General features: G+C 46.3%; 1 protein-coding gene and 1 pseudogene across 1 annotated transcript in view; both read right to left on the bottom strand.

Moving 5' to 3' along the window:
• The window catches only part of LOC149440271 (uncharacterized), a 75872-nt gene extending 69386 nt beyond the window's left edge, over positions 1-6486 (bottom strand). Inside the window, exon 1 of the mRNA XM_089658834.1 lies at positions 6435-6486. Within this exon, the coding sequence (XP_089514960.1) occupies positions 6435-6486 (52 nt within the window). The remainder of the gene's footprint in view (positions 1-6434) is intronic.
• A 5563-nt stretch (positions 6487-12049) lies between these two features.
• LOC149440272 (uncharacterized) overlaps positions 12050-27436 on the bottom strand; it is a 30579-nt pseudogene continuing 15192 nt past the window's right edge.

A 27436-nucleotide genomic window follows, 5' to 3' on the forward strand; every position in this document is an offset into this window, starting at 1 on the left:
ATTTCAGCTGGTTCAGCAGGGATCGCTCACATTTCCATCCATGTGTGGCCACTTCCAGACAAAAGCCACTCCCCCAGCGGCTGCAGCCAATAGCTTCAGTGCTGATCTGTGTATTCTGAGAGCGGAGGAGTCCCCCCATTGTCAGAATACAAGAGTGCAGCGGGGAGGATTCCCCCATCCACCTCCAATGTGTGGATGGGGGAATCACTTCAGTTTTTCTGGTCATCCCGCTGGCTGAACGATAAAACTGAACCATGTAGGCCAGCTTTGGGAGCAAATATATTATCATCAACTCCTCCCCCTGAAGGGGTTCATCTACGTATTACCTCCTCTGCTGCCACATCCAGGAATGTCTTCTCTTTACTTCTTCATTCATAGAACTTCCTGTCTATACCTGACATCACTTCCTGTCTGTACCCGACATCACTTCCTGCCTGTACCTGACATCACTTCCTGCCTGTACCTGACATCACTTCCGGTCTTCCATAGAGACTTCCTGTCTGTCTTTCCTAGAGACTTCCTGTCTGGGTAGAAGTGAGATCGCCACCTTGTGGAGCTCAGAGGAACTGCAGCCCCGAGAAGTGTCTGGTAGCTGTTTCATGTACAGGAATGAAGACAACACAAGCTGCTGGTGTGAGGAATCATGTTGTACAACAGAACTGCATCCAGGTCAGCATAGAACAGGAAGCAGGAAGTATAAGGTGATGCAATATTCCCGGATACAAGTCGGGTCACAGTATTTGTACAATGACTCTATAACGTCTCCCTTTTTTACATTCAATTCAAACCTTGTAAACAATGAAACTAAAACAGATCCTGAACAGTCTTGAACATGGCATGCTGTGTGACTGGTAGATACACTACAGATTGAGTCTATCTGGTGGTCTGGAAACTCGACCACTATGCAAGGCCACAGGGATTTTCCTGGGGAAATCCGTTCAGCTCCAGAAGGTGTTGATAAGGAGCGACCCTCTTTCCTGGCTGGTGTGGTTGGCAGAGAAGAACTTGACGGGATATGTGGCTGCATTATGTCATCCTCATTGTATCCCGATATGACAGCGGAGTTCTCTCTGCTTTGAGTATATGGTCCAGTAGGACTCAGGGCATTGAGCACCTCAGGAGGATCACGTGCAGGATGCTCATAGGCTTGTGCGGTGAATCGTTCTGCCTTTTGCAGGTCCACTCAATTGCAGTGGTAAAGACTGCCTTCTACATCCACAAGATATGATCGAGGAGCAACCCTCTGAACACAGGAACCCAGTCTCTAGCGACCGGTAAAATCACCAGGAATCGGCTTCATACGGATTGGCTGCCCAATGCTTAGTTCAGGCAAGTCTTTAGCAGACACATCGTATGACAGTTTGGCAATCTGTTTCCTCCGCTGCAGTTTCGCCGGGACACCTGTAACCACACAAGGATCAAGTAATATGTTGGCCACAGGCAATGAAGTCTTCAGTCTCCTAGACATCAAGCGCTGTGCAGGACTACTGTCCATGCCTTCAGATGGGGTGCTCCTCCAATGTAGAATGGCCTTCCACGGATCAGTACCATCAAACTTGGCCTTCTTACAAAGATTCTTCACTATCTTGACAGCCGATTCTGCTTTGCCATTTGCTTGCGGGTGCCTCGGGGATGAGGTAACATGATCGAATCCCCAATCTGTAGACAACCGTCTGAATTGATCACATTCAAATTGAGGTCCATTATCCGAGATGACTCTATCCGGCTGGCCATAACGTGCAAACTGTGCTTTACAACGCTTGATGGTAGTATCAGCAGACAGGTCAGGAAGTAGCTCAATCTCCCAAAAGTCGGAATAGTGATCAACAATTAGAAAATCCTGGCCAGCATAATTCAGTAAGTCCATGCTTACAATTTGCCAAGGCCGGGTGGGCAGCACATGCAACATCATAGGTTCTTTCTGTTGTGCCTGCGCATATTCATTGCATGCCGAGCAACAGCTAACAAAGTCTCTAATCTCGTTCTGCATGTTGGGCCAGTATAGGGTATCACGTGCTTGCCTATAGCATGCTTCTCCTCCAATGTGACTGGCATGAATACGAGTCAGCATCTCCCATCTTAAAGATTTAGGAATGATGACCCTTGGCCCCTTGTACAGTATACCATCCTGAATGGCGATTTCATCTCTGAAAGTCCAATATTCTCTCACAAGTAATGGGGCTTCCAACTTGGAATCAGGCCAACCATTCAGAACAACATATTTAAGAGCCTGCAAACTCTCATCGGTTTCAGTGTGCTGTTTTATCTGAAGCAATCGTTGGTCCGTGACGTATAAATAGTCTGAATGATTAATCTGTGACAGGACCTCCAGGTCCCGCTGAACATTGCAAACTGTGTGTTGTGCATACTCAGGTGTACCACCTGCTGCTGTAGCTCTGCTAAGAGTGTCACTAATGTACATTTCAGGACCAGGTTTATAGACAACATTTAGGCAATAGTTTTGTAACGTGACAACATGCTCTGTAGACGTTTGGGTGAACACAAAAGGGGTTTCTTGACAATAGAAATCAGAGGTTTATGGTCAGTTTCTGCCGTGATCTCGTCGCGCCCATAGAGGTAGTGGTGAAAGCGCTGGCAGGCAAACACTATACTCAGACATTCCTCTTCTATTTGTGCGTAGTTTTGTTCGGTAGAGTCAGTGCCCTTGAAGCAAAAGCGATAGGCTGGCCAGCTTGCAATAGACAACACCCAAGTCCAGTTTTGCTCGCATCACTTTGAATAGTTACAGGTTTTGTAACGTCATAGTACTTCAGGACAGGTGTGTCCGTGACCAAGAGTTTGATGTCCTGCACTGCATTATCATGCTTAGGAAGCCAATGCCAAACAGCGTCCTTGTCCAGAAGCCTTCTCAATGGCTCGCAGACCTCTGAGAGGTGTGGTAGGAATTTTGTTAGGTAGGTAACAAATCCAATGAAGCGTTGCAGGGATTTCACATTTGCTGGCTGCGGCATATCCAATATGGCTCCGATTTTTTTTGAGTCAGCCTTCAAACCCTCCCAGGTTAGAATGTGTCCATGAAAGCGGACCTCTTTGACCTTGAATTGCAGTTTTTTTATGCCAAGTCTCAATTTTACCTGCCTACAACGATTCGTCAGTTCCAGCAGTTTGCCATCATGATCTTGCTCTGCTTCCTCATCTGTGTCCCCACAGTCATGCACAAGGATGTCATCAGCTATTGGTTCAATACCACCGAGTCCAGCCAATAGTTCATGTTGTTTACGTTGATACACCTCTGGTGCAACTGATACTCCAAAAGGCAGTTTGCGCCATCTTTTCCTGCCCCACGGAGTCCAGAAGGTTGTCATGTAACTACTTGCATCATCCAACTTACACTGTAAAATGCATCCCGGGCATCAACAAGTGTGAACAGACGTGCCTTTGGCAGCTTGTACAAAACATCCTCGAGAGTTGGCATGATGTAGTGAGATCGTCTCAGTGCCATATTTAAGAATTTGGGATCTATGCATATTCGTAGCTTATTTGGCTTCCTTACAATCACCATGTTACTTATCCAGCCAGTTGGGTCAGTCACTGGTGCCAAGTGTCCATTGGCCTCATACTGGTCAAGCTGTGCCTTAACTGCCTGTTTTAATGCCACCGGCACATTGCGTGGTGCACATTGGACTGGAGGGACACTCACATCAAGGTGGAAATGAACTTCCCCTGGTACAGATTCCACTGGCCCAGTGAACACATCACTAAATTCCTTTATCAGCAGTTGTTTTGTCAAGGGCCCCTTGGATAGATTGTCCATCACATTAAGCTCTGCAGGGACGGAGAAACGTATCAGCCCTAGACGCTCACAGGTTGAGCCAGACAACAGTGGCTTTTGGCAGGCTTCCACAATTTCACACTCCAGCTTGTGTGTTAGTCCACGTATGGCACATTCTGTCTTGAAGAGCCCTAGAGATTTCATAATCGCACCGGAGTATAACTTTAACCTGGTGTCACTTGGCAGTAGACGTGCTTCTGGTGCTGACACCATTTTGTCTCTTAAGCACATTACATCCCACGTTGCTCCTGAATGGAGGTGACAGGATTGGGGCTTATTATTTACATGTAAAGTGACAAACCATTTCTTTCCTCTGGATTGCACAGCGCCCATCAATTCACTGCTGTCTATAACTTCAGTGGTGTGTCTCTTCCTCATATGCGGATGTGTTCTCCACGTTGTGGAATTTGCCTATTGATGGCCGTCGTTTACTTGACAAACAAACGTTAGCAAAATGGTTTGTTCTTCCACAAGACTTCCAAGACTCCCCATAAGCTGGACATGGCTCTTTAATTCTTTCATGCACAGTCCCACAGTATTTGCAGGCTGTAGAGTTGGCAGTATTTGTGCTCATCAGGCGGCGTTGCTGAAGTTTGTTCCTGTTGCCATGCTGCATTGCAATGTTTGTGCTGTCGGTCTGCTGTCTGTCCTGTTCCATAACTTTCAGACGTCTGTCAGTGAGCTCTGCTGTACGGCACGTCTCAATGACTGTGTGTAGAGTTAACTCATGTTCTCTTAGGAGGCGCCTGCGTGTGCTCTCTCGCTAGCTATACCAACAACAATTGTGTCCCTTATCAATTGGTCTCTGAGTGCCATATTCACAAGTTGCTGCCTTTTCTCTCCAGTGTGTAACAAAGTGATCCAAAGATTCTCCCTCTTCTTGTTTGCAGCATCCAAACACATCCCTTTCATAAACGACATTTGTAGCAGGTATGAGATCATCTTCCAGTACATTTACAATGGCTGTAACATTGTGTTGCTGATCTGCTGTGAGGGTCACATTGTGTTTATACACATGCCTGCATTCACTGCCCATGACTCTTCTCAGAGTTGCTGCCGGCACTCCTGCACATTTCTCATTCCAGCCTGTAGCCAGACAATAATCTTCACATTCAGCTCTGAAAGATTCCCAATTGCTGCTCCAATCCCCACTCATTGTCATCCCCTCTGGGGGAGGTATGCCATTCATGGCAGCCATATTGTCAGGAAGCCTCTGAGCTATCAAATCTCAGACAATCCTCAGTCTCAGGCTGTAGTTCACAAACCTGTGTTTCCCAAAGCTGCTGCGCTCCAAACAAGAGGCTCAGTCCTGATTCCAGTCACTTCTGACACCATGTTTCATGTACAGGAATGAAGACAACACAAGTTGCTGGTGTGAGGAATCATGTTGTACAACAGAACTGCATCCAGGTCAGCATAGAACAGGAAGCAGGAAGTATAAGGCCATGCAATATTCCCGGATACAAGTCGGGTCACAGGATTTGTACAATGACTCTATAACAGAGGGCTTTGGGTAAGATAAAATGGGGAAGTAGAGTGTATACTTGCGGATAAATGGCTCACTTCATGTTGAATGAGTCGTGCTAGAAAGATAGACATATAGCTTAAGACGTGGTGTGTATGAAGACAGTCAACAGGGCAAAACATGGGTTAAATGTCCAAGAGGATAAGCCGTGGTGATAGACCAAGGCATGTCCAGATGTGTAGCAAGTGGTATCTCGGAATACATTGTTATATGTATATTTAAAAAAAACAAAACCATTTGATATACATGAATGAATTGAAGTTAGGGAACATATGTTATGTTTAAATGTTGATAAGGTAATTTGAAAAGATGTATGGATTATAGAACTGTGTGCTACACATATATTTTGGAGGGAAAATGTAAAACATCTATTCTTTAAGTGACATACATACTTTAAAGTATTGTGCTATAATGTTACATTTATTAAGGGGATCAATTATTTGGTGAAAGGAAAGGAAAATAATAAGGGTAAAAATATTTTTATGTGATACAAAACAAAAGGTTTATCAAATAATTCATTTTCCCATTATAGAATCAAGTTGAATATATGTTCAGATCAGTTATCTTAAGATCTAAAACGCATGAATGGAAACGAAAGTGACGAGAATGTGTATAATGGATTAAGATAAGGAAAATGATTAAGATTTGATAAATTGATCATTTTGAGAGGGAAATGTTAGAAGCTTTCCTTAACCTAATATCTAATATCTGCTTACTAACAGTACTAACATAAGTATGAATGAGTTGGATCTTAATAGAATAATTGAGTTGTTATCTTGGGTTTTTTCTCTACATTCTAGCAACATGTGGTAGTAATTAGTCTAGCTATCCCTCCCCCATCTCTGTAAGCTAAAGTTTCACTCAGACTCTGAGGGGAGGGAAGAAGACTAATACATCTATAGAAAAAAGGTGCAGTGCTAATAGTAAAACATCAATATAAAATCAATAAAATACTAGAACAAATAAGGACATGAAGTCATATATTCGTCATAAATACGATATTCAATCAAATGTCCTAAAACATGCAATGAGGTGCAATGTGTCAATTCTGCCAGGTCCCCTTTAAAAGGTGAATGATCCAAAGGTGAGCAGGAAATAAGTAAAGTGCGCACTCACCAGAAGTGCGTTTAAAATACGCATAAAAGAAGTATCCTCTCTCCTGGTGCATCTAGGATCTCCCCATCCAGGTGAAGCTGCGTTCACTAATTCTCACCGGTCATCAATCCTGGTTCAATGGTGCATCTGACACTATTACATCTCCAGAGTCCCTTCTTAAAACTTGGTGTGCAATCATGGAATGGATGTCCAGGTGCTGTAGCCGCCCTGACGCGTTTTGTGCTAAGCACGTTCTCAAAGGGTGCAGGGCTTACAGCACAGACATCCTCTCACTGCTATTTATAATTTGAAATGGCAATCGTGCTTGATGCGCCCGCCATTTTGCCAGCGACCAGCGCATGCGCAGTACGCCGGGGCCATTTTGTCGTGCTGCGCATGCGCCATTCACCTGGATGGGGAGATCCTAGATGCACCAGGAGAGAGGATACTTCTTTTATGCGTATTTTAAACGCACTTCTGGTGAGTGCGCACTTTACTTATTTCCTGCTCACCTTTGGATCATTCACCTTTTAAAGGGGACCTGGCAGAATTGACACATTGCACCTCATTGCATGTTTTAGGACATTTGATTGAATATCGTATTTATGACGAATATATGACTTCATGTCCTTATTTGTTCTAGTATTTTATTGATTTTATATTGATGTTTTACTATTAGCGCTGCACCTTTTTTCTATATATTATCTTGGAAGGTCATGTTGGTTACCTTTTTGGTCTTCTAGCGGCTCTCTCTCTCTTTTATCATATCCGTATTACAGTAAGCGCTCGCTGTACAAATTTGTATCCAAGACTAATACATCTGTTGTCATTTATCATTGTGGGACTACAAGAGAATACCAGCCCACTTTTAGGAGATGGTGGGGGCTGAATTGCTCCTTTTTTAGAGCAGAACAAAGACTTTGGACACACACTTTTTTTGGAAGCAAGGCTAAGAGAGCCTACTTTATGACACCACACACATACACAATTACATATAATATTTATCTCAAGAACAGAACTATATTTTTGGACATTATTTAAACATTCTGTATTCCAATATTTTATTTCTAATTTTATGCAATTATTATTAAATCAATTTTTGAGTTTATGCAAGAGTTGGAAGGACTTTCTATTTTGAGCTTTTCTCACCAATACAAGTTAATAAAATATCAAGACAATACGGTATTTTACACAACGTGTAACATATATAATGATACAATGTATCTCTCTTCCATTCAGAGAGAGAAAATAAGGGGGTGGGCTTCATAGTGACTGATCACTGTGATAGCCAATCAGGGGCTGTCACAGCGATCATGTGACCCAGAATTGAGAGTTCCAGGACCCGGGGCTCTCACTGACACCCCGGTCTTTGTGCTGGGAGTGCGCCATGCGGTGTGCTCCCAGCACAAAGACAAGTACACACGGAAAAAATCCCAGGTCTGGTCTGAGAGGCCACTAATTTGCGTGTGCTCGGCATCAGGGGATTAAACCAACACTATGACACCAGCCATTGATTTAAAATGGGAAATTCTGCATTTGGCCTTTAGATGGCGCTAAGTATCCTAGGAATTCTCACCATCCAATAGACAAATGTGGTATTTTCCATGTGAAATGGATGGAAACCCTTCAAGCAGCTCAGCAAAGAGCCTCCTACCATTGGTCCCCCCATCCCATTCACACAGAAGGCACTTCTACCTGGGGGAGTTGTTGTTCCATTTATTAATAGACTCCTAAATGTCAGGAGATGATTATTTATTGTATTTATTATTAATACTTCCCTACCCGGCCAATTCTGACATTCCGACATGTAAAAGTCATTATTTGCTGGGAAATGACTGAGAGCCCCCAAATATTATATATAGGCAGAGACCCTGGAGAGGAACATGATTGCTGGTACAATATTTGTCGCTCCGTATTTCTGCAGATTTTTTTAATACACATTTTTTAGAAAATAAACTTTACCTCATGTTAGTGCAGCAAACACAATATAATACCATTTTGGGGTAAAAGATGATGTTATGCCGAGTAAATAGATACCTAACATGTCACGCTTTACAATTGCAAACGCCAGTGGAACGGCGCCAAACTACGGGGCCTAAATCCCCCCCATAGGTGTCACTCAGGTTACCAGTGTAGAGTTACACAGGAGGTCTGATGCCGGAATTATCGCTCTCACTCTGACATTTCCAGCCATACCTGTGTGGAGACACGTGTGGGAGCCTTTGTGTGCAAACACGGGGGGGGGGGGGGTGCTTTCATTTTTTTATTTTATTTTTTTTCTATTTTTACTCTGTCCCAATTTATTTATTACTTTTATTGCTATCAGACAGGTTCTCTTTACTGAGACATCTGCGGTCTATTGGACCCCAGATCCCAATCTGACCATAAAAACATCCGACCAAACCAAGATCAGTTCATTCTGATGCTTTCACAAGCTGGAAATGGCTTGTTTACATCTGAGTGACTCTGGAAGTGACACAATCCTCGTTCCTTCTACATCCACGGGGGTCCTTTATCCAGATCACATCTCACCTCCTCATAGATTGTTAATAGGTTGGTCTGACAAGAACGATCTTTTCCCATAAATCCATGCTGGTTACTACTAATGATACTATGTTCATCAGCAAATTCTTGGGTATGGTCCCTTATCATCCCTCCAATAGTTTACAAACTATTGATGTTAGGCTGACTGGCTTGGAGCTTCCAGATATGTATCTCGGTCCTTTCTGGAATACAGGAATCACGTTAGATTTTCACCAATCTGCTGCCACCATTCCGGTCAGTAAGCTTTCCTAAAGATGAGGAATGACTATCAATGACCTGGCTTCATTCTTTGAGGACTCTCAGATGCAAGCCATCTGGTCCTGGTGATCCATTCACATTTAGTTTTTTTTTAGACCTTCTAGTCTTTTGTAAGGGACCGCTACACTGACCACTGATATAAGGGGTCCTTCTCCCATTGGTCACCAATGTATGGGACCACTACACTGACCACTGATAAAAGGGAATCCTTCTCCAATTGGTCACAAAATGTAAGGGACCACTACACTGACCACTGATAAATGGGAATCATTCTCCAATTGGTCACAAAATGTAAGGAACCACGACACTCACCACTGAGAAAAGGGAATCCTTCTCCAATTGGTCACCAATGTAAGGGACCACTACACTGACCACTGATATAAGGGGTCCTTCTCCCATTGGTCACCAATGTAAGAGACCACTACACTGACCACTGATATAAGGGGGTCCTTCTCAAATTGGTCACCAATGTAAGGGACCACTACACGGACCACTGATATAAGAGGGTCCTTCTCCCATTGGTCACCAATGTAAGGGACCACTACACTGACCACTGATATAAGGGGGTCCTTCTCCCATTGGTCACCAATGTAAGGGACCACTACACTGACCACTGATATAAGGGGGTCCTTCTCCCATTGGTCACCAATGTAAGGGACCACTACACTGACCACTGATATAAGGGGGTCCTTCTCAAATTGGTCACCAATGTAAGGGACCACTACACGGACCACTGATATAAGAGGGTCCTTCTCCCATTGGTCACCAATGTAAGGGACCACTACACTGACCACTGATATAAGAGGGTCCTTCTCTCATTGGTCACCAATGTAAGGGACCACTACACTGACCACTGATATAAGGGGATCCTTCTCCCATTGGTCACCAATGTAAGGGACCACTACACTGACCACTGATATAAGGGGGTCCTTCTCCCATTGGTCACCAATGTAAGGGACCACTACACTGACCACTGATATAAGGGGATCCTTCTCCCATTGGTCACAAATGTAAGGGACCACTACACTGACCACTGATATAAGGGGGTCCTTCTCCCATTGGTCACCAATGTAAGGGACCACTACACTGATCACTGATATAAGGGGTCCTTCTCCCATTGGTCACCAATGTAAGGGACAAATACAATGACCACTTGGGATGATCTCTGGGTTTAGTTGTCGGAGAGTAGGGATGAGACGACAGTACAAACCAAACTTTGCCTGTTCCGGTCCCGTGTTTTGCAGGAGCCGATCATCACATATAGAAGAGACATTTCTACCACTTCTATATATAACAGCTTCCCGCTGTCACTGGTGCCTGAGGAAGACATGGATGGGTACAGAGGCCACACCCCCAGGAATCAGTGATGTCATTGGGAATCCCTGCCATGTAAGGAAGGGGGCGGGGATAGCAGTGACATCACTGACCAAATATGGTCACTGGTCACATTTGGGTAATAAGGTCCCCACCATCCCTGTCCCTTCACTTATGTAGATGATGACAGTTTAGGGAGCTGTCATTGGGCTGGTGCTATTGTCGGGTACTATATACCCCATACTCATTCACATGGGGGGACGGTATATGGGGGCCCCTTGTTATTAAAGGGGGTTCCAGAATCCAATATGACCCCCACCCACAGATCCCCGCAGCCACCAGCCAAGGTGCTATACCTGGGGGAATCCTCCTGGTAAGGTGACCCCCATGTTGTGGACATGTGGACTGGTATGGATCAGGAGGGGGGGCACACTACAGCCCCCCTCTGCACTCTGTATGGTGGGCTGTATATGATATACTGCTGACCCCCGCACTCTGCGCCGTTATTGAAGGGTGTGAGGTGTCACCGAGGAGCAATGTTCTATATTGAAGTTTGCCGTCATTGCACCGACACACACAATAGTTTTTGTTCAATAAATGTTTTATTATAATTTTACATTTAACAAGATTGAAGCATAAAAATCAGGAAATAGTAAAGGAAGAAATCCGATTGGTCAGGAAGATCCCTTGTCTGGAATGTGGGGGCGGAGTCATTATTATTGGTGTACAATACAATACACAACGTGTTCCATTATTATAACAAAGTATTGTAGAAAAGATCCCAACATAGAAAATGGGGGAAAGGAGGAAATAAAGGCGGATATGAAGGGGAATCTGTGTACGGGGAACACCTTAACAATCACCACCATTTTATTCTCCAGGGCCTCTGATGTCACAGAATAGATGTTTGGGGGTTTATCTCATCTTCAGGACCAAAATCTGCATTTTCCCATGTGTGCAAAATCATGCAGAAACAGCTCTGGCAGTGAGAGGGTTAATGTGGGCTAGATGGGATCCCTCTGCTGGGGTGACATTAGAGCTCCCCCTAGCTGCAGCCTGGTAATAACATTGCTGGGAGGTCTATTCATTTCTCTGCTCCATACTTCCCGTCTTTATAGAAACGTCTCCTGACATTTGGGGGTCTATTCATAGAATGTTTGTATAGCAATTCCCTCAGTGAGAGTTCATGTCCATTCCTCCTGTGTGAATGGGGGAACCAATGTTATTAGGATCACATCTGAGCTGCTGGAATGTCTTCCATTCATGGAAAATACATTGAAAACTTCTTCTGCTGCCATCAATGGCCGACCCGGTCCCACACTTCATCCATGTCTTTGGGGGCCTCTGATCTCCTTATGGACTGTTCCTTCCATGATGAAGATCAGCCATGGAGTATATCTGAGGTGTATATCAGGGTATGCTTCTTCCCCACATGAGAGCTGGGATGTCCAGCAACATTCATCTAGAAGACATTTCCCGCACTCAAGGCACTAATACACCTCCAGGGTTGTGTGGGATCTCTAATGTACAGGAAGACAGGACTTCAGTGAGAAACATTTCCCTCACTCAGGACAGGAAAGTGGCTTCTCCCCCATGTGAGATCTCTGATGTCTGTAAAGATGGGATTTATCTGAAAAAAATTTCCTACACTCAGGACAGGAATATGGCTTTTCACCCATGTGAGATCTCTGATGTCTGAAAAGAACACACTTGCTTGAAAAACATTTCCCGCACTCAAGACAGGAATATGGCTTTTCACCTGTGTGAGTTCTCTGATGTGTGTAAAGATTAGACTTCCTTGAAAAACTTTTCCCGCACTCAGGACAGGAATATGGCTTTTCACCTGTGTGAGTTCTCTGATGTTTGTACAGACTGGCCTTCCTTGAAAAACATTTCCCGCACTCAAGACATGAATATGGCTTTTCACCTGTGTGAATTCTCTGATGTGTGGAAAGACCGGACTTGCCTGAAAAACATTTCCCACACTCAGAACAGGAATATGGATTCTCCCCTGTGTGCAACTTCTGATGTGTGTAAAGACTGGGTTTATGTGAAAAACTTTTCCCGCACTCAGGACAGGAAAATGGCTTTTCACCTGTGTGAGATCTCTGATGTGTGTAAAGATTAGACTTCCTTGAAAAAAATTTCCCGCACTCAGGACAGGAATATGGCTTTTCCATCTCATGAGACTTCTGATGTCTGACAAGTTTTGATTTTTCTACAAAACATTTCCCACACTCTGAACAGGAATACGGCTTCTCCTCTGTGTGAGATCTCTGATGATGATAAAGGTTAGACATATCTGAAAAACATTTCCCGCATTCAGAACAGGAATACGGCTTTTCCCCTGTGTGAACTCTCAGATGCTTGTACAGACTGGACTTCTGTGAAAAACATTTCCCGCACTCAGCACAGGAATACGGCTTCTCCCCCGTGTGAGATCTTTTATGCACATTAAGATGAGATTTAGAAGGAAAACCCTTCCCGCACTCTGTACAGGAGAACCTCTTCCCTGTTGGAAGGCCAGCCCGGTCCCGCACAGTCTGAGGTTCCTCAGGATACGAGGAATCCAATGGTCCATCTACACTGGGTGGTGCCGGATGGACATTGGAGGAAGCCGGGTTTTCTCCTGGACTATACTGTGTGATGTCCTCATCTTCTACTTTCCAGTCTGGAGACAAAGTGAGACAATCCTCGGAGGTTTTCCTCATCTCCCGGCCATGGACTAAAATACAAAGACAAAGAGGATTACTAGACAGGAGCTGATTGGTTCCCCCAAACCAGGACTCCGCCCACATCCGGCAGCTTGGTCTCTGAGGAGCTTACAATTCCACCCTCAAGGGAACTAGGAAATGGCTCCTCTGATCTCCTACCAGGTCATTTCTTTATTCATGGACCTTAGTCAGAGAGTGAGGAAACAACCAGAACTGTCTTTTATAGGAGGGACAGTGATGAGGGGATTATAGGACGAGGGTCCCCACCCCCACTTTCAGTCTAAGGGTCCAAAGTTGGAGGATGTTATCACATTATTATCACCATGTAAAAGTCTGTGCTCCAATCACATCACCCGATATAAAATGTCCAGCTGGGAGGAAATGGGTGTAACAAACGAGAATCCATATTATGTGTATATAGCAGTGGGGGGAGGGGGAGAGCAGAAGTCAGGAGTATGTAATGTACAACATAGAGTATATAGTGCAGGGGTCAGGAGGATGTAATGTACAACATAGAGTATATAGTGCAGGGGTCAGGAGAATGTAATGTACAACATAGAGTATATAGTGCAGGGGTCAGGAGTATGTAATGTACAACATAGAGTATATAGTGCAGGGGTCAGGAGTATGTAATGTACAATATAAATTATACAGTGTAATGGTCAGGACTCATAATATTGGTATTCAGTAATCAGTGGAATATTAAATGGTTACTGTAGACAAGTTGCAGAGATCCCACACCGCTGCCTCCCATCTCCTGAGACTGCACTCAGTGACTTGGGTCTGAGACACTACAGACATATCCCTCCACCCGGCACAGCCAGCAGACCACAGAGCAAGGAACCCTGGGAGAATTGTTCTGTCAGAGATCTTGCTGGACCCGGGCATGGGAAAAAATGTCCAAGTCTCATACGCCAAATGCCAAGTTGAGCAACATCTATAGTGAACACCAACATTTTGCTGCCAGCTGAACCCCAGAACCTCCATAAATCCAGTCTAGAGACATAAATTGTGTCTGCAGCACAGAGAAGGAAGATTATCCGAGAGAAATCCAGGAATACAGGACGGGGAACACAGCTCAGGAAAGTGACCAGGGGATTACAGGCTGATATCACCCAGTCCCCGCCCTACTCTGGACCAATCAGTGAGCAGTATGGGTGGAGGAATGGATTTAGTGTTCATGACCCACCTGTGCTGATCTCTGTAGGAGTGTCCTCCTCTATAAATGTCCCCGTTATTCCATCCTCCTCCATAGACTGCTGATCATCCCTCACATACGCCTCTTCTTCTTCTGCTTTCACCTCAAATTCTATATCGAGCAGATCTTCACTCTAAACCAAGAGAAGGAGAGAAAATATCATCTGTAAAACATAAGCTTTAATATTGTGATATTACACTTAAAAAATCCTCACCAAATCACCTCACCTCAAGAAGTCCATGTTCTAGATGCTCCATCCCACCAACCTTGTAATAGTGAGGGATGGTGTGACCTTCCTGTGTGGAATCCCGGGAATACAGAGGACGGGGACATCTCTCTGGTGGGTTCCTGGTATTAGGTGGCTCCATCATATCCTTGTGTCCTTCTGAAAACTCCTCCATCACTCCATACTCCTCATCCTCCTCTTTATACTCTTCTTTAACATCAATATTATTATCCCCGAGGAGTCCACTCTGAAAGATATGTCACAGTCCCCCCTTACTCTCCTTCATCTTCCTCCCCCCTCCTGTCACAGCTTTCCCCTCACTCCCTTTCAGGTTCCTACCTCCTGCACAGGCCTACATCAAAGGCTGTGCAGGAGGTCAGGAACTGTCCCCTGTGGTGTGGTTAGCACCTCTCCCTGGTGATACCACTGAGGAGTCTGACACCCTGCTGTGCCTGCAGGTGGATTCTTCACTTGCAGGCCACTGGGGTGTCTCTGTACGCCCCCCCTCCTTGTCCCGGTGGGCGCAGTGCATTCCCGAGGCTTCCCGCGCTCTGCTCCCGCTGGAGACAAAGGCTCCCTGGGCACGGCCGGAGTGAGGGGGGCATGCCTCATTGCCCCAGCAACCTGACGCAGGGTCGGCCATTGCAACCAGGAAGCGTCCTGCTCCGGGATAAGAGGACCGGAGCATAACCCTGGCGGTTGTTGTTCCCCTGATCACAGGAAGAACAGCTGTGTGAGGTCTGAGCTGAGGCCAGACCCCACAGCCCAGACCCTGCTGAGTGCTCTGCTGATCGCTGTGTCCCTAGAGGTTACTCCTGCCTGCTGCCGCTGTGTACCTAGAGGATACCCCTGCCTGCTGCACTGGGTGCCCAGAAGTTACCGCTGCCTGCTGCCGCTGTGTGCCCAGGAGGCACCACTGCCTGCTGCCGCTGTGTGCCTAGAAGTTACCCCTGCCTGCTGCCGCTGTGTGCCTGAGAAGTTACCCCTGCCTGCTGCCGCTGTGTGCCCATAAGTTACCCCTGTCTGCTGCCGCTGTGTGCCCGGGAGTTACCCCTGTCTGCTGCCGCTGTGTGCCCGGGAGTTACCCCTGTCTGCTGCCGCTGTGTGCCCGGGAGTTACCCCTGCCTGCTGCCGCTGTGTGCCCGGGAGTTACCCCTGTCTGCTGCTGCTGTGTGCCCGGGAGTTACCCCTGCCTGCTGCCTCTGTGTGCCCGGGAGTTACCCCTGCCTGCTGCCTCTGTGTGCCCGGGAGTTACCCCTGCCTGCTGCCTCTGTGTGCCCGAGAGTTACCTTTGCCTGCTGCCGCTGTGTGCCTGAAAAGTCACCCCTGCCTACTGACCGCTGTGTGCATCTGGGAAGTTACCCCTGCCTACTGACCGCTGTGTGCATCTGGGAAGTTACCCCTGCCTAAACCGTGAGTGTTCATACTTCCCTGCCTGGACTGCCCCTTTGAAACAATATATTGCCTTGTCTGGACTGCCCCACTGAATGCTCATATTTTCCATCTGAACTGACCAATTGAATTCCCCTATTGCCTTGTCTGGACTGCCCCACTGAACACCCATACTTTCTCTGCCTGGACTGCCCCATTGAATCTCTCTATTACCCTTGCTGGGACTGCCCCACGTGGATTAATACTTGCTTGGACTGCCCTATTGCGTGCCTGGATTATCGTAGCTACCTGGACTGCCCCCCCCCCCCCCCCGAGTGCTCGGGTCATCGCTACCGGGATTACAACTGTTCAGACTCCTCCCCCCTCTTCCCCCTTTTTGGGTACCCGGACGCTACCTTATTACCCTGATTGAGTGTCTCTCCCATTTCAATAAAACTTTGTGTGTTTATCATCCTCCGTGTGTGTTCTGTCCTGCCTACACTTCTGTCACAGGATATAATAAAACATTCATTGTAACAAACATGCTGTGTATAAATCACAACTACCAATAATTGTCATCATCTACCTGATGATGGTGAGGGATGGTGTGACCTTCCTGTGTGGAATCCCGGGAATACAGAGGACGGGGACATCTCTCTGGTGGGTTCCCATGACTGGATCCATCTGTAGGAAACACACACACTGACTGAATCCATTGTTTCTATGTGTTTATCAGATGATGGGGGATCTAGGTGGATCCTCCGTACTGCTCTCTCCTTTACAATAAAGTCTCCTCTTACCCGGTGATGTGAGGGGCGGCTGATTGTCCATCATGACGTCCTTGTAGAGATCCTTGTGTCCTTCTAAATACTCCCACTCCTCCATGGAGAAATAGACAGTGACACCCTGACACCTTATAGGAACCTGACACACACAATGATACAGTCACCATCCAGACACATCCCTTGTCTGTTACTGGAGAATGTCCCAGAATTCCCGGCACCGCTCACCTCTCCTGTCAGCAGCTCCATCATCTTCTTGGTGACTTCTAGAATCTTCTCCATGTTGTGTCTCTCAGGGTTTAGGGAGTCACATGGAGGCACTGTGATGGTCATATGATCACCTGACTTCAATTTCTGTATTGAGGAACCAATAGGAACATCATGTTAGAATCCCAGAATCCTCCTCACCTCTCCGGTCAGGTCTGTGTTTCATTAATAGAGATAAGAGTGATGTCATGTGACCTCCCAGAATCCTCCTCACCTCTCCAGTCAGGTCTGTGTTTTATTAATAGATGTAGGAGTGATGTCATGTGACCTCCTAGAATCCTCCTCACCTCTCCGGTCAGCAGGTAGATGATCTCCAGGGTGAGGTTTAGTATCTTCTCAGTCATGTGACTCCGGTCCTCCTCCATCCTCATTGGTGCCATCATGTGATCTATACAGGTCTCCTTGTAGACGGATAACTTTGGGAAATGAAAGTAAGAATGATTTGGATGGTATTGGTCACACAATAATAGGATGTGGATGTGAGGGGGGAATAGGAGGGTTGCTGGACATTGAAGAATTACTGCCCCCATGGGAACACATTTAGTTTTGACTCCGGGATTTACAAATCCTATCTCTTGACTCTCGGGACATGTAGTTCCGGGCGCAGTGCAGGATGTTTTCTTACATTTATCCCTGTTGCAGGCAAGCAGCAGCTGGGCACGCTCAGTGTCTGTGACACTTGTTCAGACAGCACACTTCCCCCCTCCCTCCCCGCATAGACGGGGGAGGAGAGAGATTCTGTTTTGCTCCGACTCTTCCCACCCCTCTGCTCTGTGACTGCCCCGTGGGGGGGGGAAATTTGAAGATTCATCTGGTTGTACAATTGGCGATGTCTGAGCCTGCAGAGAGCAGCCTGGGGGTGAGCGATCTCTGCTCTACCATGGAGCTTTCCCCACCCCCTTCCCTTCTCTCCTTATCTACCTCCCCTCTCCCTGTTCTTCCAGGAGCTTCACACTTCCCTATTCCATGTCCAGTTAGCAGCTGAGCTCTGATGTAAGGGGGGACTCTGCTGAGCTCTGATGTAAGGGGGGGCACTCCGCTGAGTTCTTACGTAAAGGGGGCACTCCGCTGAGTTCTGACTTCTGACGTAAGGGGGGCACTCCGCTGAGCTCTAACGTAAGGGGGGACACTCCGCTGGACACTGACGTAAGGGGGGGGACACTCCGCTGGACACTGACGTAAGGGGGGGGGACACTCCGCTGGACACTGACGTAAGGGGGGGGGGACACTCCGCTGGACACTGATGTAAGGGGGGGGGGACACTCCGCTGGACACTGATGTAAGGGGGGGACACTCCGCTGGACACTGACGTAAGGGGGGACTCCGCTGGCACTCATGTAAGGGGGTAAAGATGGGGACTTTGATGCAAGGGGGGACTCTTATGTGAACATGGTGCTCATCCTGACTGCTGCACTCTACAGTTCCAAGAACAAGTATGTGAACCCCTTGGGATTACGTGGGGTTTTGCATGAATTGGGCATAAAATGTGCTCTGAACATCATCTAAGTCACAACAATAGAAGAACACAGTCTGCTGAACATAATACTACACAAACATTTCAATCGGGTTGAGGTCAGGACTCTGACTGGGCCACTCCAGAAGGAGTATTCTGTGCTGTTGAAGCCATTGTTTTGTTGAATTACTTGTATGCTTTGGGTCATTGTCCTGTTGTATCGGCTCATTAAGGCAGTCCATACATTACTCATATTGTTCATCCAATCAGTGGGCTGAACAGAAAACAAAATGATCCAATCCTGGAGGACACTGGAGCTTGATTTGTCTGCTCAGCATGTGCTTGTACTGAGCACCCAAGTGCTTCCATGTGCATCAACCTTCATATTCTCCACCCTGGTAAAGTCATTTCATGCTTTATAGGGACATCCATCCATTGACAGTCCTTCGTGATAAAATGTCTCATTCAGTAATAGAACAATAAACACCGGATATAAATATGGTTTGGGTTCAATTATTATTTTTATCAGGACAAGTAGATTGTCATGAGGGACAAGTAGTTTGGGACCCGGATTTAGTCCCTTGGACAAATAGTTTTTTGATAAATTTCCACATCGCTGGGACTGCTTAACGTTTAGTACATTTTCATGGTCCTGGGCTTGCTGGATCAGAAATCCCCTTTTCTCTGTTGGGTTTGTTTGGTCTCTGAACTGGTTTTGATGAGTTTTAGATCTGCAGACAAGGAATGATAAATATGATCCTTCCTATGACTTGTTTGCTCTGAGGCAGTGCTGTGAGGTCAATGTTGGGTCATCGTGGTGTCCAGGAAGGGGAACTTGATGACTTTTGATTGGAGTTGCTGGATAATCAGGATAATTGCCCGATATCCGGCTGCAAGGCTCCAATCTCCGGCAGCCTGCTGACTGACAGGAGTGATGTCACTGTCATTCTCTGCAGGAAGAGAAGGGATTGGATAGCAGGAGAATGCTGCTGGTGGAGCAGAGAGAGCTTTGGGGGAGGACTCTGTTCTCCTCCCTCCAATGGCAGCTCAGTGTGGGTAGGAGGGGGACAACAGGGGAAGACCTTTGGTTGCCAAATATACTGTAATACCCAGGATATTGTACAGAGTGGTGGTGGGTTCCTGGTGTGCTGAATTCCAGCACCGGCACTGCCAGAGCCTGTGTCATGGGAAGGTATGGGACTGTCTCCGGAAGATGTATAGCACTGACCCCTGACTACCTGTTAGTCTATGCTGAGCATACAGACCTCCTTTAGAAACAAGTGCCCACCAAGGGGTGAAGAACTGACCTTCATTCCACTTGGACAATATTATTTGACAGGTGAGATGGTAAGAAGGTGAAGGTTGCCTTCTTTTCTTGGCTGGAGTTCTGTAAGGAGGTCTGAAAGTAAGTTCAGGTAGGAGGACCATCATAGACCAACAGCCCCCTCCCTAACTCAGCGACTCCCTGAGCCATAGTACCTCCTCTTCTCTCAGAGATCTCCTATCAAGGACCCAAAGTCCTTTGGCTACTCTACCCCCTCAGAGAACTTGGGATCCACTACCCTCCAAGGGGCCCCAAAGTCCTCCATCCTCTGTACCCCCAAAGAGACCCCTCAGCTCCCCTTCATCCATGAGGACCATATTACTAGAATTTATCTTCACAATGAGGAGAATGTTCCGGCCCGGAAGTGGGGGAATGTTCTGCCCCCGAAGGGGTTCATCTGGGTTCCCACACTATATATGTGTGTATCATCATCTGCTGGAGATAAAAGATGTCACAGTGACTATGGAGGAAGAGGACAGACATGACTATGGAGGAAGAGGACGGACATGACGGGGGGTTACTGGGTGTAAATAGGAAATAACATCTTATTACCTCCTCTGTTGCCACTTTCACCAACGTCTCCTTGCTGGTTTCTACCATATGGAACTTCCTGTCTTTATTCCAGATGACTTCCTGTCTTTACCCGACATCACTTCCTGTTTGTACCTGACATCATTTCCTTTCTGTATTCCATAGAGACCATTTGTTTGGGTATAAGTGAGATCACCACCTTGTGGATTTCAGAGCAACTGCAGAGACATAAAAATATCTATCTTACAGGACTACCAGGGAAGTTCAAAAATAATAAATAATAAATAGCTCTTATGTTTAATAAAGATATTTTATTACATATAAAAAAGTCTTAAAAACACAGAACACAAAAACCAAATGTATAGTTAATAAAACAGATACCACCAAAACTGATCCTTTTGTTGAAGAAAATGCAAAAATACATCCTAAAGTATAAAAATATATATCAATCCACTCATAATGAGGATGTTGGCATAAATGACAAGGATGTAATGGTCACAGAGGAATGGTGGTGGAGATCTCTCAAAGTAAGAACACTTCCTTGAATGGTTCTATAAATAAAGAATGAATCCTGGAGGGAATAAAGCTGTAAAGCAATAAATAATATATAAACTGGGCCATCCACTTCATCCATAAAGACATTGTGATTGAAGATCTTCTAGATCACATAGAAGGAGGACTCATCCATGATTTCATACATTTGTTTGGAAGGATAGAACAATCCTCAGAAGGGAACATGTAGGATGACAGGAAAGGCTCCTGACTGGTGAGATCCTCCAAACATAATGATGACATCCATGAACTGGAGCGAGCTCGTTGGGGTGATAAAGCCAATCTGGAAACACTGTGTAGACGTTCTCCAAGAACTCAGCACACTCCAGGTGTGGAGAAAGTCTCCAGGTGGGTTTAGCCTGTCATTTATCATAGGTAGAAATGTCCACACATGGACTTCCACAGGGACCCCCGAGACTACATATAGAACTTGGAGGTACCTGTAACATGGAACAGGATTTGGTGTTGCTGGAAGACTGGTCAGAGCAGTGGAAATTGCAGTTCAATGTTTCTGAATCGTGGACTGGGGATGGGTAGCGGGTACAAAGCTCCCTGGGATGGGCACACTTTCAGGGACAGATACCAGTCCAGTGATGTAGTGTCACACAGTGCAGTGTTTATTGGTGCTATTTACAGGTGCTGTACAATGTTCCACAAAGTAACGGCAAAAACCTCGAAACCAAAATCCTAGCCGTGTCCCGGCACTAACTACACAAACACGATTCCTGACTATCAGGGTACTGGGGCAGTGGCCATTTTTTGTTCTGTTGAATTGTTGGGGAGGAGACACACTGGACACCTTGGCTGCCATTGTGCTATATGCTGGGTGTCCGGTGCGCTCCTGTACCTTTAACCACCTCCTGTCCGGCCGTTGTATATAAACGGCCGGACGGTGGCAGTGCAGGGGTGGGTGGCCATTTATAAATGGCCTCCCCGCCCCCTGCTTGTGTGCGCTCCCTGGGAGCATGCAGCACCACAATCCGGTGCCCGCTGTGTCCTCCAGACACAGTGGAACACCGTTCATCGTACGGGACCTATGTGCGAGGTCACGATCATGTGATCACTGATTGATCAATCAGCGATCACATGTCACTTCTGACATCATTGCTTACTACGTGTGAAATCTGTAAATGATCACAGAGGTCACATGGTACAGGGCTATTCACAACAGCCTTGTACCATGTGACAAGCTGTGACCAATCACATCTCACACAGTATTTCTCAATGGCTGCAAGAATGCAGCCAGAGAGAAGGAGAAATTATTCCTCTTTATGGGTGTAAAAGCAATCGGTGTAAAAAATAATTTAAAAAATCTTCATCACCCCCCACAGGTAGTACAGTGTCACCATGGTGACAGTATGTTAAAAAAAATAATAATATAAAAAAAAAAATAAAAATTAAAATATTTTTTTAAAAATTATAATTTTTCGTTATAAACTAATTTGGGGTATTTTTTGTTTTACTAAAAAGATAACGGAATACATTTTGGCCAAGATGTATGATGAAATATTTATTTGCAAAATTTTATAAGAAAAACACTTTTTTTCAAAATTTTTGGACTTTTGCATTTATAAAGCAAAAAAATAAAAAGACCACCAAAATAAAGTTTTTTCTGTCTCAAGAAATGCTAAAAAAATCATATGGGTACAGTGTTGCATGACTGCGCAATGGTCATTCAAAGTGTGACAGCGCTGAAAGCTGAAAATTGGCCTGGACAGGAAGGGGGGGAAAGTGTCTGAACTTTGGTTAAAGAGGGGTGGGTTCCCACAGGTCCACCTGCCCTTGGTCTAGCCATTAAATACATGTGCCTCTACTATGGGGGTTCAATTAATTTGTAGAGTTAGGACTACAGAATATTGGGGGGGCCGTGACGAGGCTCTGTAGCTTACAATGTGATTGCAAATGTGTTCTAACTAAACCCGTTTTTAACGCATACTGTTAGACGGGGTAATTTGGTTTGTTTGCAGGATGGCTGGCAAGTTGAGCCGGGAACTTTTCTCTATTGTTGTGTGACATGCGTTGCCCGTTCAAGTGCTCCTTGCTGTGAAGGCCAGTTATAGACTGGGGCAGCGGCCATTTCTTGTCCTATCAGGGTGAGCAAGCCTAGTGATTGTCAGTCTCTAAATATGCAGCTTTACCCCAAGAACCCTTTGGAGGACCCCTGGCTGAGAAAGGCTGGACTAGGCAGTCATATATTTCTGTCCCCCTTGGTGGGAGTGGAGGTGACCCCTCTATCAGTGTAGCGATCCCCCCAAAGGGGGTAAGTTTGTTCACTCCACCACTCTGCCTCCCAACCCCAAGAACTGTCTCAGCCCCAACTGACACCCCTGACAATAGTGAAGTACAAGGACCAATGAAAAGCACACACGGTATAATAAACACAGAGATCAGCTTTACTGTAAGACCTCTATGGGAAGTAATAAACATGAACAACAGGTATACGTTCGGTGAATCCAGAGAACAGCAAATCCTGAGACCGGAAGCAATATAACTCACTTTTACACTCAGGCTGCTTTCAGGGGATTCCAACCGTGAATAACCCCAAGAGCAGAGGAAACACTTACATGGGACCTCAAAGTGGGTCTAAACCCCTTTACATAAACTCAGCTCTATGATGTCCAAGCAGGAGGAGAGCAGAAGGATGACTCTCTGTGGTGTCAGACTTCTCCCTTCTAACCCCCGACACCACAAGCCCAATAGGCAAACACTGCGCCCAACTGATGCTTCATAGCTACTTTCCAAGGTAGAGCTATTCCCTCCCACACCATGCAATATAGAGGCCTGAATACGCATGCGCGTGCCCGTATGGCACCAGTAACTTCAGTCTCTTGGTAACAGGATGAATGTTGGGGTCTTCAGCGAGACACTTTCATTGGTGCACTTACACTCCTATGGTAAAGTATCATTGTAATCCCGTGGCAGGATTTGTATAGCAAAGCAAACACTGTGTCTGTATAGCAGGACCATCTACACAACCCAGTGCCTGGTGAGTATGGGAGAAGTGTCATGTCTCTGTGTGCCGTGTTCCTGTCATCTGCCAGGGGGCAAAATCCCTCTCACCAGATCCTGGGACTAAGGCCCAAACCATGGTCCTGGACATGACCGGCTCCTGTGGTCACCTCACGATGAGCCCTTCACACTGTCGGTGTAGGCACTGTACTGTAGGCCACATCTCTCAGGTTGGATGTTCCCTGACTGATGCAGATACCTAAACATGGAGTGAACTGACCCTGAGCACTTCTCTGCCAGGTCCAGACTGTCTCCTGCCACATGCAGACTGCCTCCCCTCAGGAAAAACAAGATGGAGTCCTTCACTCTGCTCTCACTAAGCATGCTGGTCTCTGTAGTTCCATCCCTCATATCAGCCTATCAGGCCATTTCTGTTCAGGACTGCATATTCCACAATGCTTTGCAGCTGCACCTCCTGCTTGAGAAAGTCCCTGTCATTGGCTCCTTTAATACCTCTTCTGATTGGCTCTCTCTGTATTACAGTCTGAGAGGAGAAGGGAGGGGCTGAAATCCCTGACTGCCTTGTGTGTATCCAGTGCAAGTGTCAGATTTCACAGGAGATGCCAGTCAGCAAGTTACAGCAGTCACAGATAGGAGTCATTTCCTCCCCTACACAAGGATCTACAGTCCATACACACCCAGCACAAGGCCGGGGTCACACTACCAGACGCTTCTCGGGGCTGCAGTTCCTCTGAGCTCCACAAGGTGGGGATCTCACTTCTACCCACACAGGAAGTCTCTATGGAAGACAGACAGGAAGTGATGTCAGGTACAGACAGGAAGTGATGTCAGGTACAGACAGGAAGTTCTGGGTGAGAGCTGAGTTGGGAGGAAGCAGAGAGGAGACGTTGCTGGAAGTGGCAGCAGAGGAGGTAATAAGATGTTATTTCCTATTTACACCCATTAACCCCCCGTCATGTCCGTCCTCTTCCTCCATAGTCACATCCGTCCTCTTCCTCCATAGTCACGTCCGTCCTCTTCCTCCATAGTCACGTCCGTCCTCTTCCTCCATAGTCACGTCCGTCCTCTTCCTCCATAGTCACGTCCGTCTTCTTCCTCCATAGTCACGTCCGTCCTCTTCCTCCATAGTCACGTCCGTCCTCTTCCTCCATAGTCACGTCCGTCCTCTTCCTCCATAGTCACGTCCGTCTTCTTCCTCCATAGTCATGTCCGTCCTCTTCCTCCATAGTCACGTCCGTCCTCTTCCTCCATAGTCACTGTGACGTCTTTTATCTCCAGCAGATGATGATACACACATATATAGTGTGGGAACCCAGATGAACCCCTTCAGGGGCAGAACATTCCCCCACTTCCGGGGCCGGAACATTCTCCTCATTGTGGAGATGTGTCACCTTCTCACCTCATCAGTCTATACCAAAGGATTATACCACTTTTATATGTGGCAGGGGATGGAGAATCCTATGACATCACACTGACCTCACAGCTCCTCCTCCCAATGTCCCTCCATTTGGCTCCTTTCTTTTTATTCTATGGTCTTAGGATGTGGGGGCCCTTGGCATCCTCATAAGCAAAACAGAACTGTTGGTCCTGCATTGTGTGTAATGACATCAGAATTCCTTATACCCTGCGTAGTGTGGGGGTCCTGTGGGGGGGAATTATACCTCAGCCTGAAGTGGGGCTTTAATAAAATGGAGACCTGAATGGAGAGGTGAGGAGGATTCTGGGAATATCATTTGATGTGACTATTTGTGTTCAGATGTAGAGTTTTCCTCCTGTGAAGTCTGGAGATCATATGACATCACATTGCCTCCACCTCCCTCCCTGATAGAAGAGAGAAAGAAGAAGAAGATTCTAGAAGTCACCAGAGAGATCACTGAGCTGCTGACAGGAGAGGTGAGCGGTGCCGGGAATTCTGGGACATTCTCCAGTAACAGACAAGGGATGTGTCTGGATGGTGACTGTATCATTGTGTGTGTCAGGTTCCTATAAGGTGTCAGGGTGTCACTGTCTATTTCTCCATGGAGGAGTGGGAGTATTTAGAAGGACACAAGGATCTCTACAAGGACGTCATGATGGACAATCAGCCGCCCCTCACATCACCGGGTAAGAGGAGACTTTATTGTAAAGGAGAGAGCAGTACGGAGGATCCACCTAGATCCCCCATCATCTGATAAACACATAGAAACAATGGATTCAGTCAGTGTGTGTGTTTCCTACAGATGGATCCAGTCATGGGAACCCACCAGAGAGATGTCCCCGTCCTCTGTATTCCCGGGATTCCACACAGGAAGGTCACACCATCCCTCACCATCATCAGGTAGATGAGGAACAATCACTGATAGTATCATTAGGATCTGTACATTATCTGCATTGTTACCATTGATGGCATTTTTATTATATATTCAGAGTGGAAACCTGAGAGATACTAAAGTTGAGGTTAAAGAAGAGATAAAAGAGGAGGAGGATGAGGATGGGGGGATGGAGGAGTCAGAGCTTCTAAGAGAACACAAAGATCTGTACCAGGACACCATGGTGGAGTCATCCAGCTACAGGAACCCACCAGAGAGATGGCCCCATCCTCTGTATTCCCGGGATTCCACACAGGAAGGTCACACCACACCTCACCATCATCAGGTAGATGATGACAATTATTGGTAGTTGTGATTTATACACAGCATGTTTGTTACAATGAATGTTTTATTATATCTTTCAGAGTGGAATCCTCGGGGATGATAATATTGATGTTAAAGAAGAGTATAAAGAGGAGGATGAGGAGTATGGAGTGATGGAGGAGTTTTCAGAAGGACACAAGGATATGATGGAGCCACCTAATACCAGGAACCCCCCAGAGAGATGTCCCCGTCCTCTGTATTCCTGGGATTCCACACAGGAAGGTCACACCATCCCTCACCATTACAAGGTTGGTGGCACGGAGCATCTAGAACATGGACTTGTGGAGACAATGTGTGGAGTTCTTTTATGTGACATTATATTTTACAGATGATAGTTTCTCTCATTTTCTTGATTTAGAGTGGAGATCCAATCGATATAGAATTTGAGGTGAAAGCAGAAGAAGAAGAGGCATATGTGAGGGATGATCAGCAGTCTATGGAGGAGGATGGAATAACGGGGACATTTATAGAGGAGGACACTCCTACAGAGATCAGCACAGGTGGGTCATGAACACTAAATCCATTCCTCCACCCATACTGCTCACTGATTGGTCCAGAGTAGGGCGGGGACTGGGTGATATCAGCCTGTAATCCCCTGGTCACTTTCCTGAGCTGTGTTCCCCGTCCTGTATTCCTGGATTTCTCTCGGATAATCTTCCTTCTCTGTGCTGCAGACACAATTTATGTATCTAGACTGGATTTATGGAGGTTCTGGGGTTCAGCTGGCAGAAAAATGTTGATTTTCACCATAGATGTCTATGAGTCCAGCAAGATCTCTGACAGAACATTTCTCCCAGGGTTCCTTGCTCTGTTATCTGCTGGCTGTGCCGGGTGGAGGGATATGTCT

This window comes from Staurois parvus, unplaced genomic scaffold, assembly GCF_062004578.1.
Source record: "Staurois parvus isolate SC_StPar_1 unplaced genomic scaffold, SC_StPar_1.0 ptg001098l, whole genome shotgun sequence".
NCBI classification, from domain to species: domain Eukaryota; kingdom Metazoa; phylum Chordata; class Amphibia; order Anura; family Ranidae; genus Staurois; species Staurois parvus.